Below are 19163 nucleotides of genomic sequence, written 5' to 3' on the forward strand. Positions count from 1 at the left end.
GAGACGTCCTTGATATCACTTCTTAAGATGATATGATCCAATCAAATATTAGGCACCACTACTGAACTGTTCATTAAGATTATATTTATTCAAGCACATCAGCAAGCAATAATAGTTCATTTCCATGGAAAAGTGGTCTCATCTAGTTTCACCTCTGCAGGCCCGTCTCAGCTAGCCGTCAACAAGTTAACTGCAAGAGCTCCACCAGACAAGAGTCCCCTTTAGCCTTGGTACATAGTCTTTATACATTTGATTTAACATTTGGGGCTGGTGGTGCCTCCCCCCCCCCCCTATCTAGTAGTTTTCCACTTGTCCGTACAAAATCCGTTGCAGCTGCTCGTTAGCATTGGCCTTCAATTCCTCCTGTGTGGGTGCGAAAGTGTAGTGTATGTTATCAGCTTGAGTGTCCTGCTAGCGTCTCGTTCCCATGGTGATATCATACTTTTGTGAGGAGAGCAGTGAGTTGAGTTCTTATCAGTAGCTTGTGAAAACATTTGAAGTTGCACAGTAATATGAGTTAGGATTCGATTTACAAGTTAAAGTATAGTATAGAAGAATAGACTTATCATTAATCATTAGTTATGAAAGTATAAAATCAGTACAGAAAATAGAATATCATAACAGCAGGTATACAATGGTTGTTAGCACATAGGTAAAAATAAGTAATTTTCAGGCAGTTTGAATCATAAAACGTTCTTTTAGTCAGGAGCTTGTCTTCTTCTTGTCGCTCAAAAACAGAACCTCTCTTTTGGCTTTGCGTGACCTTCCTATTGTTCTCAACTGACCGCATTCACATATTATTTAAATGAGCACATAGTACATGATTTATCACTTCTAGTGATTTTAATACAAATTCCCAACACATTGTAGCATCTGAGTTTGCGATCTCACTTAAACCATCTGTTTTCCCTCCAATGGATTAATATATTGATCAGTTAGATTTACTGAATACTGACTGCTATTTGTCTGGGCTGCTATATGTCATCATGTATGATGCTGTATGTGATGTATAGTGGCTTTTAACACTACTCTCAATTTCATATTCGCTTTGTCATTGCAGCAATGAAGACTTTTGTCCTCCAATTTCAAATGACAGCATGAGCATTTCTAGGTGTGTATGTCTTCTTCTCTTACTTTTTTGGGTGATTTGTTATTTAGAAAAATGAAAAAAGTAGTCCCACACATTTTAATAGGTTTTTCAAGTGGTTTTATTAAAAGGCTGGTGTTTGTCACTCTTGTGTACTGTACCTATTATGTGAAATAATACAGTTATTAGAAGCAAGACATAACACACACTACCGACATTAATAAACACACAACATACTGTACACAGTTTTCCTTTAATTTAAATTTCTCCTTCAGCGTTGGTGATGTCCTTCAAACCATCTCTGCTGCTGTCAACAAAGAGGAAGAATTTCTCATCACGGTGTCAAGATTCGAGTTGGTGGAGCGCAGTCTTATTCAATGGAAGCGCCAAAAGAAGTCAGGCCCTACCAACCAGCTGAAGATCCGGCTCATAGGAGAGGCAGGCATCGATACAGGGGCACTCCGGAAGGAATTCCTCACAGGTACACATTCCATATGTGTACCAAATTGAAAATAGGTAGAAGTTACCGTCAATGGTTCTTTGATTCTTGATTCTTTGCTTTGACAGACATGGTTGCAGGCATTGAACGGAGGCTGTTTGAGGGTGACCAGAGTGGAAAATGTCCAAAATACTCTCTTTTGGATCTGGACCAAGCCAACTTCAGGCATGTCATGTGGATATACTATGTATATAGTGGAATCTGTCTGAGACTTCAAACATAATATTCTTTACATATTATCATGCCAATGATTGTTTAGTAAGCTTTGCCAATGATCTTTTTACAGTATTGTCCTCTATAGGATAGGCCTATGTGACTGCTATGTATTGCATCTCTTTTAGGAGTGCTGGTGAAATATGGGCTGCTAGTCTTGCACAAGGTGGACCACCACCCTGCTGCCTCAAACCATGGTGTTACAAGTACCTCTGTGCTGGAGAGGTTCAGTTGGAGCACCTTTCAAAAGAGGATATTTGTGACTCTCACTATACAGCACTTATCTCCAAGGTAAAAAGTATTTAGTTTTACTGCTGTAAATGTTTGGCATCACATCACGGTAATGCAGAATTTCCAGCTATTACAGAATTATGAGAATTTGCTTTAATGTTGCTTGAGATGGGGATAGTCAGGGGCTTTCACAGTGAATGTTAGATGGTAAACCCATGTGTTGTTGCATTTTGTCTAAAAGGAGTTTACAGATATACCTTGAGTATTTAGGATACCTAAATGCTCAAGAAGGATAGGGTTACTTTTGGATTTAAGGGCCTATTCTCTGTCAATTCTTGCATACACTTCATTATCTCTACAGTAGTGTGTGCTGTACTCTATATTAAACTGTCATGCTGGCATGCTCAATGTGGACATTCCAATTATTACACCGCCATGCCCGCTTGACATGTTATTTTATGTTTGTTTGTCTGTCTGGCTTTTAAGGTTGAGTCAGCCACAGAAGATGAGATGCTTGAGATGGTTGAAGATATTTCTACCTGCGGCTACCGTGGACCTGTGATTATTGAAAAGAGAGAAGAAATTGTTCGGTATAATTCTTGCCTTTACACTCTTGCCTTTGTGATGTGTTACTATTTACATTTTTATTTTCAACTCCATACTTACCCCTACATTTCAGCGCTGTTGTTCTTCATGCCGTACTCCGAGTGGTGGCCCTTCTCTCCCAGCTACGTGATGGTCTTAACCTTTATGGTCTTGCTGCTCTTATGAGCCAATACCCAGACATCTGCCAATCACTCTTTGTTCCTGGGATGGAGGTGAAGGTGAGTTAATGCTGTAGTAGGGTTGGACTGGTATCACTTTTAACTGTTAACAGTGGTTGCAAACCCTTTAATTTGAATTATGTATAAAGATGTGTATTATCCAAAGGGTCAGACAAATTAATGCCAGGTTTGTCTAGAGGTGTGAAATTAATGCCAGGATATTGCTCTTAAAGAAAAGCAGATTAATCTATGTTGCATGTTATTATTTTGATTCAGATTAACTAATGATGCTATTTTTTTTCTCTCACTAGGCCGATGCTCTCTCTCTCTCTCTCTCCAGTCACATCATGTCTGAAGAGAAGCCGAAGGTAAGCAGTGTTGTTGTCTCTAACGAAGTGTGTTTCGCGTTGTAACTCAGCCGCTATCTGAGGAGGAGGAGGAGGAGGAGGAGGCTAGTGTGGCTAAGCTAACCGCTAAGTCAGGGTTTTGAGCGGGCTAGAAAACAAAGGCTGCGTTCGTAAAGTTCGCTCTGGAAAATCTGAGCAGCACTCGTGGAACGCCTGTTGTCCAATCAAATGACTTGGGTCCCTTTGTGACGTCGAACCCAGTGTGTGCTCCGGCACTCACAGTGGGACTTTACGAACGCAGAAACAATGGTTGGTCGAGTTTTGCGGATTTTTCTTGTCCATCCAACGTGTTGTTCCCCCCTGAGAGAGTGATGTAGGTGAGAGATCTGCCCTGCACGTGTCCGATGGGACATCTCCTTCATTTAAATTGCGCCATTGTGACTTACAGGCGCATATTCACTGGGGGACCGATGGTAGCTGCTACGCTAACTATCTAGTAGCTGCTAGGCTAACTATCTAGTAGCTGCTAGGCTAACTATCTAGTAGCTGCTACGCTAACTATCTAGTAGCTGCTAGGCTAACTATCTAGTAGCTGCTAGGCTAACTATCTGGTAGCTGCTAGGCTAACTATCTAGTAGCTGCTAGGCTAACTATCTGGTAGCTGCTAGGCTAACTATCTAGTAGCTGCTACGCTAACTATCTAGTAGCTGCTAGGCTAACTATCTAGTAGCTGCTAGCCTTTTGGTAGCTTTTTGGTAGTTGCTAGGCTAACTGTCTGGTAGCCTTTTGGTGGCTGCTAGCCTAACTATATAGTAGCTTTTTGGTTGGTAGGCTAATTATCTAGGAGCTTTTTGGTTGATGCTAGGCTAATTATCTGGTAGCCTTTTGGTAGCTGCTAGGTTAACTATCTAGTAGATTTGTGTTAGCTGCTAGGCTAACTATCTAGAAGCTTTTTTGGTTGCTCCTATGCTAATTATCTAGTAGTTTTTTGATAGCAGCTAGGCTAAATGTCTAGTAGCTTTTTGGTAGCTGCTAGGCTAGCTATCTAGTAGCTAGTGATGATGCTGACGTTAGGCTTCTGAACTTCCTTGTTAGACAGGCCTTGTTAGGCAGGTCTTGTTAGGCCTTGTTAGGTATGTAGCATATTGCCAGCCAGTCTGTGTTGACCTGACAGTTTAGACATTATTAGCTGAAGCTACCTACTTAGCAAAGCTAAAAGCACGTTTCATGCAAAAACCAAGTGCATTACTACCGCAATGCAATGTGCATGCTGAACCCTAACCCTGGTCTTAACCAAGGTGCACTCTAATTTATCGGTTGAGTCCTAAACTCCCCAACAGCAATCAGTAGTGTACCACAACATCCCCCAGTCCCCTTAATACTACTGTAACTGTCTCTCTAACATGTGTCGTTTATCGCTGTATTTTGAAGAAAGGTGTCAAGACCGAGAATCACATCAACCTCAAAGTCGTCGGTCCAGATGGCTGGGTTGTCCTGTTCAAAATCAAAAGGCACACCCCGCTCAGCAAACTGATGAAGGTGTACAGTGAAAGACAGGTAAGAAGACTTCTCTTCTAGATGATGATAGAAACAGGGCTCCCACGGGTCCTTGAAATCCTTGAAAGTTTGTGAATTTGAGAGAAAAAAAATCAAGGTTTTAAAAGTTTTGGAAAATAGACATGGGTCATTGGAAGTGCTTGAATTCCCCCCTCTCTCTGAAAAAAATATATATTCAAAAATGTTTTACTTAGCTCGTCAACTAGTAAATAAGTCTGTATTGCTTAACTTTACACATATTTCACAATCTTTTTTTTGTTGCTGTGCTGTGGTAGAGAAGGCAAGGTGTTCAAGCCTCTACATTCAAGCCTCTCTTTTTAATTGTTGTCTGTGAGCGGATAGTTCCAATTATATAAATTCTCATCTAGATCTGTCTCAAACTATGCCATGGTGGGTTGGGTCCTTGAATTTGAGGGAATTGAGTCTTGAAAGTCCTTGAAAGGTGCTTGAGTTTGATGTTTCAGAAGGAGTGGGAACCCTGTAGAACCCTGTAGAACGCATTGGGCCCTGTACAGTTGCAATCCCTGTCCCCTTCACCCGAGGTGCCTTGTAGATCAGATAGGATCTTATGGACCTCCCATAAGCCAGATGATGCTTGCTGCCCACCTGATCATAGATGGGTGCAGCCTAATTCTGGCATGTTTAGCTTGCACCTATTAAGTCTTTCAGACCAGTAAAGGTTTGTTTTACTTGTTGGTTGACAACTGGTTCTTTTTTATTCTTTTGTTTGTGTGTTTTTATATGCGTGTTAATGTTTTCTGTCTTTCAACAGGGTTTACCAATCAGACAGATTAGGTTTAGGTTCGATGGACAGCCCATCAATGAGACGGACACACCTGCGCAGGTTAGTGAACATATTTCAGTGTTTCCCCTAGGTTTGCTGCCTTGGGGGGGTGGCATGGACCGTGGCATGGAACCCCCCCCCCCCAGGGGGTAAGACCCTGCCTCATACCAGCGTCATGTCCAGGGGTGTACTTGTACATTAAGCCGCCTCACGCTACGGAAACAGGAGATAGGCTCCTGCCCTATGGGCCATTAGGCTCCAGAACCATCGGTTCTCAAGGCTACTTACCGTATTTTCCGCCCTATAAGGCGCACCGGAGTATAAGGCGCACCTTCAATGAATGGCCTATTTTAGAATTTTTTTCATATACAAGGCGCACCGGCTTATAAGGCGCACCGGCTTATAAGGCGCATAGAATAGATACTGCAGTCAAACGTTTGACTGGGGTTGCGTTACGCCCAAGCTCCACCTACTGCGTTGCGTCACCTCTCCATCGGTGTTGTGTCAACTTCCCGTTGTCCAAGCTCCACCTGAGCGTTGTCACCGTCAACGTTCTACCTGCTCCACTGTCAAAAATATATATTTTTCCACCTCAAGTATCAGCCGTTCGTCATCCATTTTTGCAACAAGCGTCAAGGACCTGCGGTGATTCACAGCTGACTCGCGTGAATAGCAATTCGCAATAGCTGCAACCACGAGATATAGAGTAGTTAGCTACAAGCATTTTCAATCTGCTATTATCTCTATTAGTGGATTAACCGCTGTGGTGATTTAACAGCTGATAAAAATACATCAAGTAGACTACAAACAGAGCAAAACAACACCAGAAAACAACCAATAGGCTATACAATTATAACCAACAACCAATATGTGACAGCTCCTGGTGAAATGTGCAACGTACTTTTTCAGTTTTTACACATTACACATTTTAAACTACAGATTGTAAGCTTTCAAATGATGTGTCATACATTCAAATCAGAGAAAGATTGAACACGACAGGCGTATTTGAATGTTGGTTCATCTCAAACACTGAATGGGAGAAAAGTGAATCTGACCAAACCACAACAAACGCTGCTAGCGGCTAACAGCTAACAAAACACATCGCTACGAAGGTCTAAACTGTATTTTAATAACATGACAACATACTGGGAGAACATCGACATGCTAAAAACACATAACTACACATAACTAGATGAACACACAGTTCTTGCTTTTGAACACGAGCTAAAACGAAAGTATGTTTACAAATCAACCCTCCCTTACCGGTAGCCTCCGGCAAACGAGAATAATGAATCCAATACACAAATAATAAGTGTTTAGTGATCGTTAAACTGTTGTTTATTATATCGAGTGGGTACTTTAAAACTTCAAGTTGAAAGCACCAAGAATCTCACTTTGTTCCCTCGGAAACTCTGTTTAGTCTTCTTTACTTGGGGTCTTGTGGTGTGGGACTGTGAGTAAGCACAACACCGGTGTTTACTGATTACCGTAATGCTGCAAGCGGTGTGAGTGTCCGAATTGAACAGTTGGGTGAGTACGGCATCCATTCAGAGCACATGATAGAATAACAATAGCATTCGCGGAGATTCCAAGATGGCGGCCGTCGTTTACTGATTACCGTAATGCTGCAAGCGGTGCGGCTTTGTAGTTTACCAGTCGTACTGAAACATTTTATTATTATTAAAAAAAAAATATTGGTCATGTAATTTTTACATTTTGATCCATATATAAGGCGCACCGGGTTATAAGGCGCACTGTCGTTTTTTTCTTTTTTTTGGGACTTTTAAGTGCGCCTTATAGGGCGGAAAATACGGTACTTATGTGGTCTTGACTCACTTTCTCACCTGGTTCTTGCTCTCTCTCTCTCTGGTGTGCCGAGCCGACACCATCCTGCTCTCTCTCCTTCTCTCCCTCCCTATCCTCCTCTCTCCCTTTTGCTTTCAACCAAAAGGTAAACAAAACAGCCAGAGTATTTATAATCTAATAAGAGGCATAAATTGATCCATATCAATTTATAACATAATTATAATTGAATATTGGATTGCTGTGGGCAATCCAGTCGGATAATGTCATTTTGACTTTACTCTCTCACCTGAAAAAAATTAGTATGTCCAACTATAAAAAACAGACATTTCCAATGCTTCAATCAACTGTCCATGTACTGTAAATATGCCATTATGGTATTGCCATGAAGCCCAACTCTAGCAGAATAAGAAAGATAGTATATCTACTTTAAGTAAAATAATAAAGTGCCTCCAGTTAGCTCTTTAGCTGGCAAGTGTGCAGCAGACTAGCTCATCTCATCACCTCTGAGCTAGCTAGCTTGCTAGTTCTTTGACACTATTTACACTAGGGGTGTAACGGATCACCTAACTCACGGATCGGATCGTGTCACGGTTTTTGAGTCACGGATCGGATCATTTTTCGGATCAACACAAAACATAAAAATAAAAATAAAAAGCTTTTTCCTCGAATTCTGTAAAAACACCACTTTTACTGTGTAAAACCCAACAACATTCAAGATGTCATAAAGGGACCAAGTAATTTGATTGGACAAGAGGCCGGTCCATGAATACTGATCAGATTCCAGAGCGAATTTACGAACGCAGCCTTGTTGTTCTGGATTTTTTTTTCCATTATCAACCTATCATTGCGCTTTAGAGTAAAACAAAGCATGCAACTGTCGCGTCTATCTTTTCATGGCAACTCTACATTGTGATTTACAAGGGATATTAACTAATATTAAGTAATATTATTACTTGGTTACATTTTGCAATTGATCCGCGGTACACATGCGTGCCGAACCGTGGGGGGCGATCCGATCCGTTACACAACTAATAACGACCAGTTTTAACCAACTTTCTCTGTCAGAACACTCAGCAATTATATTTGCTAACGTTTCAACTTGCTTACTTTCAATCTGCAGACATCACAGCCGGCAAAAACTCTCGCGTCTCGCGTGCACACTTCCGCAAAATCTTGTATTATTCTCCAGTGCTGGCACAGCGCGAAGTGTGGAGAGATAGGTCTGGCTATGCGAAGTGTGGAGATAGGTCTGGCTATGTGAAGTGTGGAGATAGGTCTGGCTATGCAAGACTACGGCGGACTAACGTTACCAACGAGCCTATGGGCTTGCCACTCGCCAGATTCGGGTTGGGTGCGTTTAAAAAACGCGGATATTTTAGCCTGCTTGTCAGATGTTTGGTGTCTCCGTCAGTAATAATTCCTCTTTCTTGGGGGGGCGGGGGGTTCCGTTGGGAGGGCGGCCCGCCCCCCCAAGGCAATGGTAGGGGAAACACTGGGGGGGTATTCCATCAATGTCGCTCAAGGTAAATCCAGGCTTATTATGATAAATTTCACGAGACTTATTAAAAAGAAAAACCTGGCTGTATTTTGATTAATCTGTCTAAAACAAGATTTATAAAAAAATCAGCCTGGATTTTCCTTTAGAGACGTTGATGGAATACCCCCTGGTCAGCCACTTCAGTTTCTATACAATAAGGTCTTCTGGTGCTGTTTTCATGTACAAAAGAAGAGATCTGGTGAGGCTGCATTCTCATTTTATGCTCCAGATTGTGTCTCACTGCCAGTTTACATTAGGGATGCAACCTCAGCACATTCTGTTCAAGTCAAGACTAAAAACCCATCTTTTTAATATTGCCGTTAAATTACTAAATCATTACATTATGATCATATAATGATTGGAGCACTTTGAGCTGCAACGTTTGCAGGAAAAGCTCTATACAAATACAGTTATTATTCTGGTTATTTCCCAGTGGGGGGAGAGTGTTAACATTGCGTGTGTGTGTTTGGTGTTTGCAGCTGGAGATGGGAGATGAAGACACTATCGACGTATTCCAAGAGCAGGGGGGGGGCAGGGTCGTATGTAGCCCACAATCCCAACCTGAGATCTACGTGCCATGCTCAACAAGTTTTGTATAACGGTCGTACTGCTGTCGAGCTGAGGAGAGGACGGACTGAATAGAGGATGGAACAGTTCTGAGTCATCTGAGAATATGTATTTATATTTCATAATGGACATCTGAAATGTGGGCGGGTGGGTGGGGCTTCTGCTGTCACTCAATCTGCCACAGACTGGGGGACTTTTATGGGGTAGTGGTGGTCTAGTGGATAGTGAGTTGGACTTGTGATCGGAAGGTTGTGAGTTCAAATCCCGCCTGAAGCCACACCACTACTAGTGTGCCCTTGGGTAAGGCACTTAGCCCTCAGTTACTCCAGGGGGAATGTCCCTGTAATTCGTAATTGTAAGTCGCTTTGGATAAAAGCGTCTGCTAAATGGCAAAATTATTATTAATTATTATGGTGTTAAACTGGTCTCATATGCAACGTGTAAGCTGTCATTTTTTAGTCCTCTATTTTAGGTACTCTTGCAAAAAAATATCTGTCTCGGGAGACTTCGTAAAACAAAGTGTGGAGATAGGTCTGGCTATGCAAGACTACGGCGGACTAACGGAATAGACAGAGTATGGAGGTGGAATAGACAGGGTATGGAGGTGGAATAGACAGTATGGAGGAGGAATAGACAGAGTATGGAGGTGGAATAGACAGGGTATGGAGGAGGAATAGACAGAGTATGGAGGAGGAATAGACAGAGTATGGAGGTGGAATAGACAGGGTATGGAGGAGGAATAGACAGTATGGAGGAGGAATAGACAGTATGGAGGAGGAATAGACAGAGTATGGAGGTGGAATAGACAGAGTATGGAGGTGGAATAGACAGTATGGAGGTGGAATAGACAGAGTATGGAGGTGGAATAGACAGGGTATGGAGGAGGAATAGACAGTATGGAGGAGGAATAGACAGTATGGAGGAGGAATAGACAGGGTATGGAGGTGGAATAGACAGAGTATGGAGGTGGAATAGACAGAGTATGGAGGTGGAATAGACAGAGTATGGAGGAGGAATAGACAGAGTATGGAGGAGGAATAGACAGAGTATGGAGGTGGAATAGACAGGGTATGGAGTAATAGACAGGGTACTATCGACGTATTCCAACAGCAGACCGGGGGGGCCTCCTAGAGGGGGGGCTCAGAGGACTCCACACTTGAAGAGCATCCACTCAATGATTCGTTTTTGTTAGTTTTTTTGTTTTGTTTAGATTTTTTTTCTTTTCTTCTCTCATTAAGTAATCGTTCATCTTTAGTTATTAATGTACCTGGTTATGTTACAGTAGAGAAACAAAAAACAGTTACCAAAACTGAGTATTTACTAGCTAAGATTGGCAAAAGATTGGCGTGGTGCAACCGAAATTAGTATACAACTAGTTTGAAACTAACTAGTAACAACTAGGGGTTTAGTAACGACTAAATGCCTGCATTTAGTAATGACTTACGCCATATTGGTGCAACCCAGTCCAGTAGGGCCTAGGCTACCAGATACGATGTTGTAATGTATGCACATATTTTGCTACCACGGTTGCCAGACGGAATTGACAATGTCCAGCCCAACCGGTCTAAAAGCTGCCGAATCCACCCGTCCAGTGTGACCAAAAGTAGCCCAATCTGGCAACACTGCTTGCTACGTTCTTGCAGCTCGCGTGAACACAGGTTCTTCCATCAGCGCTCGCCTGCCGCTTCGATTGCAGACTCAAGTTACCGCGCGTGCAGAAAGATGCCACGAAACTCATGTCCGGTAGCTTTCTTTCAAGGAATTAAAGTCCCGTAAAACAATTGTTATTTCTCGCCGTGAGAAATAGAGGTGCGGCGTGAGAGCGTGAGAACTGGTTGAAATGCGTGAGTCTCACGGCGATTGCGTGAGACTTGGCAGCTCTGTGTCTTGTCAGTGAAGAAATTTACCTATTTCATTCAATTAATTGGGTAACAGTAACACAGTTGGGAAATCAAAGAAGATAAGTAATTGGGAAATCTTTATTTTCAGAGAGACATTGCGTTAGAGGAACATAGGAATGCGAGGCACATCGAAAGAGCTCCATGAGTCTGTCATTGATATGATACGTAGAACGTAAAAAACTCACCCCTCAGCTACACTCAACTAACAAACCCATTCCCTCATAGTAGAAAAAATAAATCACTAAACACCAGTGTAATTCAACCGAAAATGTTCTCTATTTCATTCATACTCTTGATTTCATACAATTCAAAAAAAAGAAAAAACAAGGTAAAGCTGAAGGCAATAAGGATTCATTATTTCCAACAAACCCAACAAGATATTGAATTACGTACCAAAAAAACATTATCGAAAATATCTGTTATCGTGGACTTGGTTGTGAGGCAGAAATCTTTGGATCTTAGTGGTTAGTCATTGTGCAAAGGTTTGAAATCGTTGTCCCAGCTCTGTTCCTAGGTCAGTTGAGCCAATCTCCACCGTCTCCGTTCTGTGCAATACAGTGCATTTAGAAGCTGATCGAGGATCTGTTGTGGAGGCTTCACCAGGGCATGCAGGGGTTGGGACAGTCACGGATGTACGACTCCAGTCTGCCCTTGGACACTTCCATCAACGTGGTGTATGTGGTCAGCTATGGATAGACCAGAGAGAGGAGGGGGGGGCAGAAGAGTGTCACACAGAGTTGTAAAAAAAAAAAAAAAAAAGGATCAATACATGCTGACTAATAAAGGATTTCAATTAAATGGGAATGGTTGATTAAAAGGATACTATATAAAATGAGGTTCTACCTTGTTCAAGACGGGCTTTGTGGACAGCACGTCATACACAGTCTTAGGGGAGATGTTCTGAAGAGAAGAGAGGGTTAGAACATACCAAGTAGAAGATTGGCTGTACTCACCGTCTATTTTGTGTGTGTGTGTGTGTGTGTGTGTGTGTGGTTACACTCACTGTCTGCATGGTGTGGTTCATACACTTCATGGCGGGGGTCCTGCGGTCGTCTAGGAACATGGGGTCCTTCCAGTGGTCGTAGTTGGTCTCCAGGACGTACCAGCGGCCCAACTTGAGGTCGATCCTGTAAGAAACACACAGCATCTATCAATACAGATCTATCAATACATCCATCAATACACCTATCAATACATCCATCAATACACCTATCAATACATCTATCAATAAACCTATCAATACACTTATCAATACACCTATCAATACACCTATCAATACACCTTTCAATACATACCTCTATCAATACATCTATCAATACATCCATCAATACACCTATCAATACATCTATCAATAAACCTATCAATACACTTATCAATACACCTATCAATACACCTTTCAATACATACCTCTATCAATACATCTATCAATACAGATCTATCAATACACATCTATCAATACATCTATCAATATATCTATCAACACACCTATTAATACATCTATCAATACATCTATCAATATATCTATCAATACATCTATCAATACACCTATCAATACATCTATCAATACATCCATCAACACATCTATCAATACATCTATCAATACATCTATCAATACACTTATCAATACATCTATCAATACACCTATCAATACATCTATCAATACATCCATCAACACATCTATCAATACATCTATCAATACACCTATCAATACATCTATCAATACATCTATCAACACAGATCTATCAAAGACGCTACTCTTAATCATGGCTTTTATGTCAGTTTGTGGGTCTATATAAAGTCGCCTTCAGGGTGCAAAGTCTCTGTCTGTCTGTCTGTCTGTCTGTGTATGAGTGTGTGTGTATGAATATGTATGTGTGTGTGTGTGTGTATGAGTATGTATATATGTGTGTGTATGTAGGCAGTGTGTCTGTCTGTGTGTGTAGGCAGTGTGTCTGTCTGTGTGTGTGTGTGTGTGTAGGCAGTGTGTCTGTCTGTCTGTCTGTCTGTGTGTGTGTGTGTGTGTGTGTGTGTGTGTGTATATGTGTGTGTGTGTGTGTGTGTGTGTAGCCCCTCACTCCCAGATGTCGAGGCTGAGCACCCTGGAGCGGGTGATGACGCAGCCCTGCCCCGTCTGGTTCCCCCCCAGGATGAAGTAGGCGGGGGCCAGCAGCTTGGTCTGGGCCAGGAGGGACTTGGCCTCCTCATAGCTTCACACACAGAGAGGAGGAGAGGGGGAGAGGAGGAGAGGGGGGAGAGGAGGAGAGGGGGAGAGGGGGGAGAAGGGGGAGAGGGGTCATGTTTCAGAGCTACGAAATCAAGTCGAGTGAAAATTCTTGACTTGACATGACAACATCCATTATCTAGATAAGATTCAACCTTTCTGTCCTTGCAGAGAGGACAACGAAATGTACTTTTCGCTCGAGGCACGGGGTCAGCCATAGTCAGCGCCCCTGGAGCAATTAGGGGTTAAGTGCCTTGCTCAAGGGCACAACGGCAGTGGTAGGGGACCTTAGATAGGATGCCAGCAACCCTCCAGTCACCAGCTCACATGCAACTCATTTAATGTGGTATGGCGCCCCTTTATGGAATTAGTAGAAAACCTATCCTTTACATGACAGTCCTGATTTTATGACATTATAATTGTGTAAATGTATTTGCTACTGTTTGTATTTTTGTATATTTTAAAATCTGAAAATAAAGTTATATAAAGAAGAAGAAAAAAAGAATACCTGGTGGCGTTCTCCAGGACGGAGCGGGTCAGGAAACTCATCCACATCCCGTCTCTCTGCCCCAGGATCCACTCCAGGATACCTGTGTGACACCCACACACACACACACACACACACACACACACACACACACACACACGTTCAACATTTCATGCTCCCCATACATCGATAGAGCTCTAGAATACAGCTGAGTGAGACAGAGAGACAGACAGAGAGAGAGAGACAGACAGAGAGACAGACAGAGAGAGAGACAGAGAGAGAGACAGAGAGAGAGACAGACAGAGAGACAGAGAGAGAGAGAGACAGACAGAGAGAGAGACAGACAGAAAGAGAGACAGAGACAGAGAGAGAGAGAGAGAGAGACAGAGAGACAGACGAGTGGAAAAGCTCACCGATGTATCCCCCGTCCAGGCTGAAGCGCTCGTTCATGGTCAGAGTGAAAGCGTGCTTCAGAGAGGAACAAGAGACAAAAAGGGAAGGAAGATCACCCATGTGGAAACGACAACGTCATTCAATCGGGACAGGCAGAAAAGAGGACGCCCTTATCTTGGTCCTGGAGAGCTCGAGGGGTGTGCGCAGCCTTTTGATCCAGCCCTGCACTAACACAGACTTGTCTTGACGGATTAAAAGTAAAACCGAGGCGGTTCGGCTAGACCAGAAGTCTGCACTCCCCAGTAGCTTTTAGAAGAGTCGGAAGCGTACTGGCACTCTTTGGATGCTCAGAGACTGCTTCCAACTATACGCCTGAGGAACGGCCGGCATTAATGACTGGTATGGTAGCTGCTAAGAAAATGATTCTATTGGATTGGAAATCACCTCCACCTCCACCTCCCTGCTTCCAGAAATGGCTCAACGAATTAATCAGTATCCTGCAAATGGAGAGAATACACTTCTACAACTCTAAGGGCCGGTTTCACAGACAAGGCTTAAGCCTAGTCCTGGACTAAATCACACTTTCAATGTAAAATCTCCATTGAAGATGCTTTTTAGTCCAGGATTAGGCTTAAGCCTTGTCTGTGAAACTGGCCCTATAGGTCCCAATAGATATTTGAACATATGGGGTCCAATTATTGATTATCTAAAAATGTAAAGAATTGTTGATTATATCCTGTAGTGATGCAAGCCTGTGCTCCTTTTTCTTTTTCTATTTTATTTTGTACTCTTTAGTTCCTTGTAATACCTGACAATGTTGCATTCTGGGAATTGCTTGGAACCAAATCATACTAGACATGTCTGCCTGGCAGCTTGTTGTTAGTTAGTTAGTTAGTTAGTTTTTCTTGTGTATAAAACTGAAAAACTGAAAATTATATATATATATATATATATATATATTATTTTTTTAAAAGAAGAGTTGGAAGCGTGCCAAACTCACGGGTCTGATCCCGGTCAGCATGCCCACGTAGCCGGCGAAGTTGGTGGACTTGAATACCGTCTTGTTGCTCCTCCTGAAGTCCAGGTTCACCACCAGAGGCTTCAGCTTCTCTGTGATCAACCACGAGCTGTTCTGCTTGTCCCAGCTAGGGTGGCCGGGGAGAGGAGGGAGAGAGGGGAGGAGGAGGAGGGAGAGAGAGGAGGAGGAGGAGGAGAGAGGGGGAGAGAGAGAGAGAGAGAGAGAGAGGGGGAGAGAGAGGGAGGGGGAGAGAGAGGGAGGGGGAGAGAGAGGGAGGGAGAGAGGGAGAGAGAAAATGAAGACTAAATGTTGGTGAAACGGCCCGAATCACACTGCTTTTATAGAATAGCGGCATTCACAACTGGACAACCTAGAACCGAGTGTTTCTAACATGAAAGGCCGGTTTCACAGACAAGGCTTTAGTCCTGGAATAAATCACACTTTCAATGTAACATCTCCATTGAAGACGCTTTTTAGTCGAGGATTAGGCTCAAGCCTTGTCTGTGAAACCGGACCAATAGGTCTTACCCCATGAAGAGTCCGAAGTCCAGGTTCCGCCCATGGATGAGGTTACCTAGGAAACAAATAGGGCCAGAATCAACTTACAGACACACCTGAAGTTCAAATGTTACGCCCTACAGTGCCTCGTTGTGTTGGTTCAAACCTGCCAGCTTACCATTGGAGTCTTCTGCTACTAGCGAGGTACAGACAGTGAAGACCTCGTAGAAGATGTTGAAGAGGGCAACTTCACCTAGGGTGGGACAAGAGATGATGTCAGAATAGGGAGGGAGGGGGGGAGAGAGAGACAGAGAGAGACAAAGAGAGAGACATAGAGAGACAGAGACATAGAGAGACAGAGAGACACACTCATGGGTCTTTAGAAGATACCGGAGCATATATTGTCTACAACGTCATTGAGGACTGTCACTAGTTGGAAGACCAAAGGACAGTGGGTTCGGTGATTACCGAGAGGTATTCCAGAGGCCGCGGCAATCCCCCTGATCTCGTCTCTGAACGGGTCTGGGAGAGTGTTCACCACTAAAGGCTGCAGGACACACAACCACAAGGGATGAGATCATCAGACAGTCATCAGTCATTACGAGTTACGCAACGGCTTAACTTTTAGTCACGGGTTATGGAAATGGTGCGTGCAATGTGCATCGTGTTCAAATCAAACATTGACATGATTTTATAACGGAAATGAAGTGTTCCGAGCAGCACGAAACAAACCCACTCACCAATTCCTTGTCGACCAAATCGATCAGCTTGCCACTGGGGACGAAGGAGTTGGCCAGGTCTCTGATGGCTTGGATCATAACGACCAACTGGACAGACACACAAAAGTAGTAGAGAAAGAACGTGTATACGGATAACGTCAATGAAGTTCTCAAATCGTCAGCGAAGACCTGTGCAGGAACAATCGTCCACCTCTGACCTTTCACCCATAGGATTAGAAGATGAATAAACAACACATATTCCCCCCCCCATCCTCCCAAGTCCGAAACCTGGGCGTCATCCTGGACTCCACCCTCTACTTCCAGTCCCACATAAAATCTGTCACCAAATCCGACCTTTTTTCACCTCAGAAATATCGCCAGATTACGACCTTCCCTCACTGACCCCGTGGCCGAAACCCTCATCCACGCCTTCGTCACCTCCCGTCTGGATTATTGCAATGGAGTCCTGTTCGGGGCTCCCAGCAAAGCCCTGGACAGGCTCCAGTACGTGCAGAACTCAGCTGCCAGGGTCCTCACCCACACCAAGCCCTGGCAGCACATCACCCCCACCCTCATTCACCTCCACTGGCTCCCGGTCAAGTCCCGCATGACATACAAAATCCTCCTCCGCACCTCTAAATCCCTCCACGCCTGCGCACCCCAGTAGCTAACTGACCTGCTCTCCCAACACACCCCTTCTCGGAACCTGCGGTCCGCAGACATGGGCCTGCTGTCCACCCCCCGCACCAACCTACGGATCTTTGGAGACAGAGCCTTCAGCGTGGCTGCACCTACCCTCTGGAACTCCCTCCCCATAGTGATCCGCAACGCCCCCCCCGCCCCCCCCCCCCCTCCCACCCTGGACTCCTTTAAATCAGCCCTTAAAACCCATCTGTTCACCAAGGCCTTTGGCCCCTAGTCACTGTCTCTGTTTTGCTTTGTTTGTTTTCTGTTTCGTCTGTCTGACCATTTCCTCTAGAATTGTAAAGCGTCCTTGGGTTTATGAAAGGCGCTATAGAAATCAGAGTTATTATTATTATTATTATTATTCCATCAACGTCGCTAAAGGAAAATCCAGGCTTTTTTTAATGTCTTGCGAAACGTCAAAATAAGCCTGTTTTTTTCTTTAGCAGCGTTGATGGAATACCCCCCAGGATCCTAATGTGTAACTGTCACCCTCACATACGTCGTCTTTCTTGTCCGTGATCAGTGCCTTCCACCTCTCAGTAGGGTGCAGGTCCAGGTCGATGGTGTACCAGGTGACTGCCCCCTGGAACCTGTCATGTGAGCACAGAGACTGTTAGAGACTGTTGCACAACGAACAACACATTCTGAGACCTGGCAACTGCTTCTGTCAGGGATGTTTGGGTCCATTTCCATGATTGGTTCTCTTTCTTTATGAGGCTATAGCTGCCACAGATAAAGACAGAATGTGCCCTCCGGTGTGCAGGTGGTAGGTCAACTGATCCGAAATGGGAAACAGATGGAGTTGATCGCCACCAACACAGTGCTGCATGGAGAGCGACTGTAACACGCTCCAGGACACCTTGCCAGCCAACGAAAGTCTGCCGCCCCAAACATAAACATAATAGTCCATTCATGAGGTTTACAACAAGTCAACAGTAAGAATATGTGACGTCTTAAAAACACTTACGTTGGTCCTTTCGGGGGGTACATGCCCTTCCGACATTCTTCTGTAAACTGTCAAAGACGATGGAAGGAAACAAGGCAAACAAAGTTGACACACACAGGCTCCGATTACTGTGTCCCTGACTCTGAACAACACCAGCCACGTGGACAACATGATCACTCCCCGAGAAGGGCTTACCGGTGGCACGAACTGTGCTGATCCAGTCGCAGACAGAGTCACCAGGAGAAGACAACACAAGCGGTCCATCTTCCAGCTCCGTGATCCGGCGGTGCGTTGGTCTGGTCCTGATGTCTAAACACGGAAGTGTGTGTGTGTGTGTGTGTTTTCCTCGTGATTCTCAGTACAAGGATCGTACCATTCTATCAGGGGGTTGGCTGACGTTAGGTAACACAGTTGTACATATAGATTTAAATAGAAAAAACCGTCCCAATGCTGTGTTATATCCATGACTGTCTTATATATCAATAAGATAGTGTTAGGTCACGGACGTAATGCTGTGAAGTGATATAATGCCATCTCATCACAACACCGTCACCCCCGCCGTCAGAAACACGGAAGTTCAAACAAGCGGCACAAGACTGTCAATTAAAAGTTGGACACGTGATAAAAAAAAAGCCAGCGTTCGTAAATTCGCCCTGAGAGCGCCGCAGCGCACAGTGGGTACAACGTCACAAAACGACCAAGTAATTTGATTGGACAAGAGGCATCCATGAGCGCTGATCAGATTTCCAAAGCGTATTTACGAACGCACCCCCAAGTGGGTCAGAGGTATTGTTTGAGGTGACAGAACCTCTAAAACACATGACAGATCACTGCCCTGTATCTTCTTCCTCTCTCCCTCTTGAAATCATTACTGCTCTGACATGATTGGATTGGTCAATGC

General features: G+C 43.8%; 1 protein-coding gene across 1 annotated transcript; it reads right to left on the reverse strand.

Annotated features, from left to right (window-relative positions):
- Positions 1-11353: 11353 nt before the first annotated feature.
- Positions 11354-18590, reverse strand: asah1b (N-acylsphingosine amidohydrolase (acid ceramidase) 1b). Its single transcript, XM_080533255.1, has 14 exons — positions 18458-18590; positions 18284-18330; positions 17816-17906; positions 16651-16737; positions 16379-16457; positions 16089-16163; positions 15941-15986; positions 15395-15539; positions 14415-14469; positions 14023-14104; positions 13369-13500; positions 12297-12420; positions 12137-12193; positions 11354-11979 (listed from the first exon to the last, which is right to left on the reverse strand). Exons 1-14 carry the CDS (start codon positions 18524-18526, stop codon positions 11890-11892), a joined length of 1179 nt encoding a protein of 392 aa, XP_080389381.1. The 5' UTR covers positions 18527-18590; the 3' UTR covers positions 11354-11889.
- Positions 18591-19163: the final 573 nt, after the last annotated feature.

This window comes from Nansenia antarctica, assembly GCF_963989245.1.
Source record: "Nansenia antarctica genome assembly, chromosome: 6".
Lineage (NCBI taxonomy): Eukaryota > Metazoa > Chordata > Actinopteri > Argentiniformes > Microstomatidae > Nansenia > Nansenia antarctica.

Coding starts and splice junctions, on each gene's coding strand:
- asah1b (XM_080533255.1), bottom strand. CDS start 18,526: ATGGACCGCTTGTGTTGTCTTCTCCTGGTGACTCTGTCTGCGACTGGA. Junction 18,331..18,457: donor CAGCACAGTTCGTGCCACCG/GTAAGCCCTTCT, acceptor CGTCTTTGACAG/TTTACAGAAGAATGTCGGAA. Junction 17,907..18,283: donor TACCCCCCGAAAGGACCAAC/GTAAGTGTTTTT, acceptor CTCACATGACAG/GTTCCAGGGGGCAGTCACCT.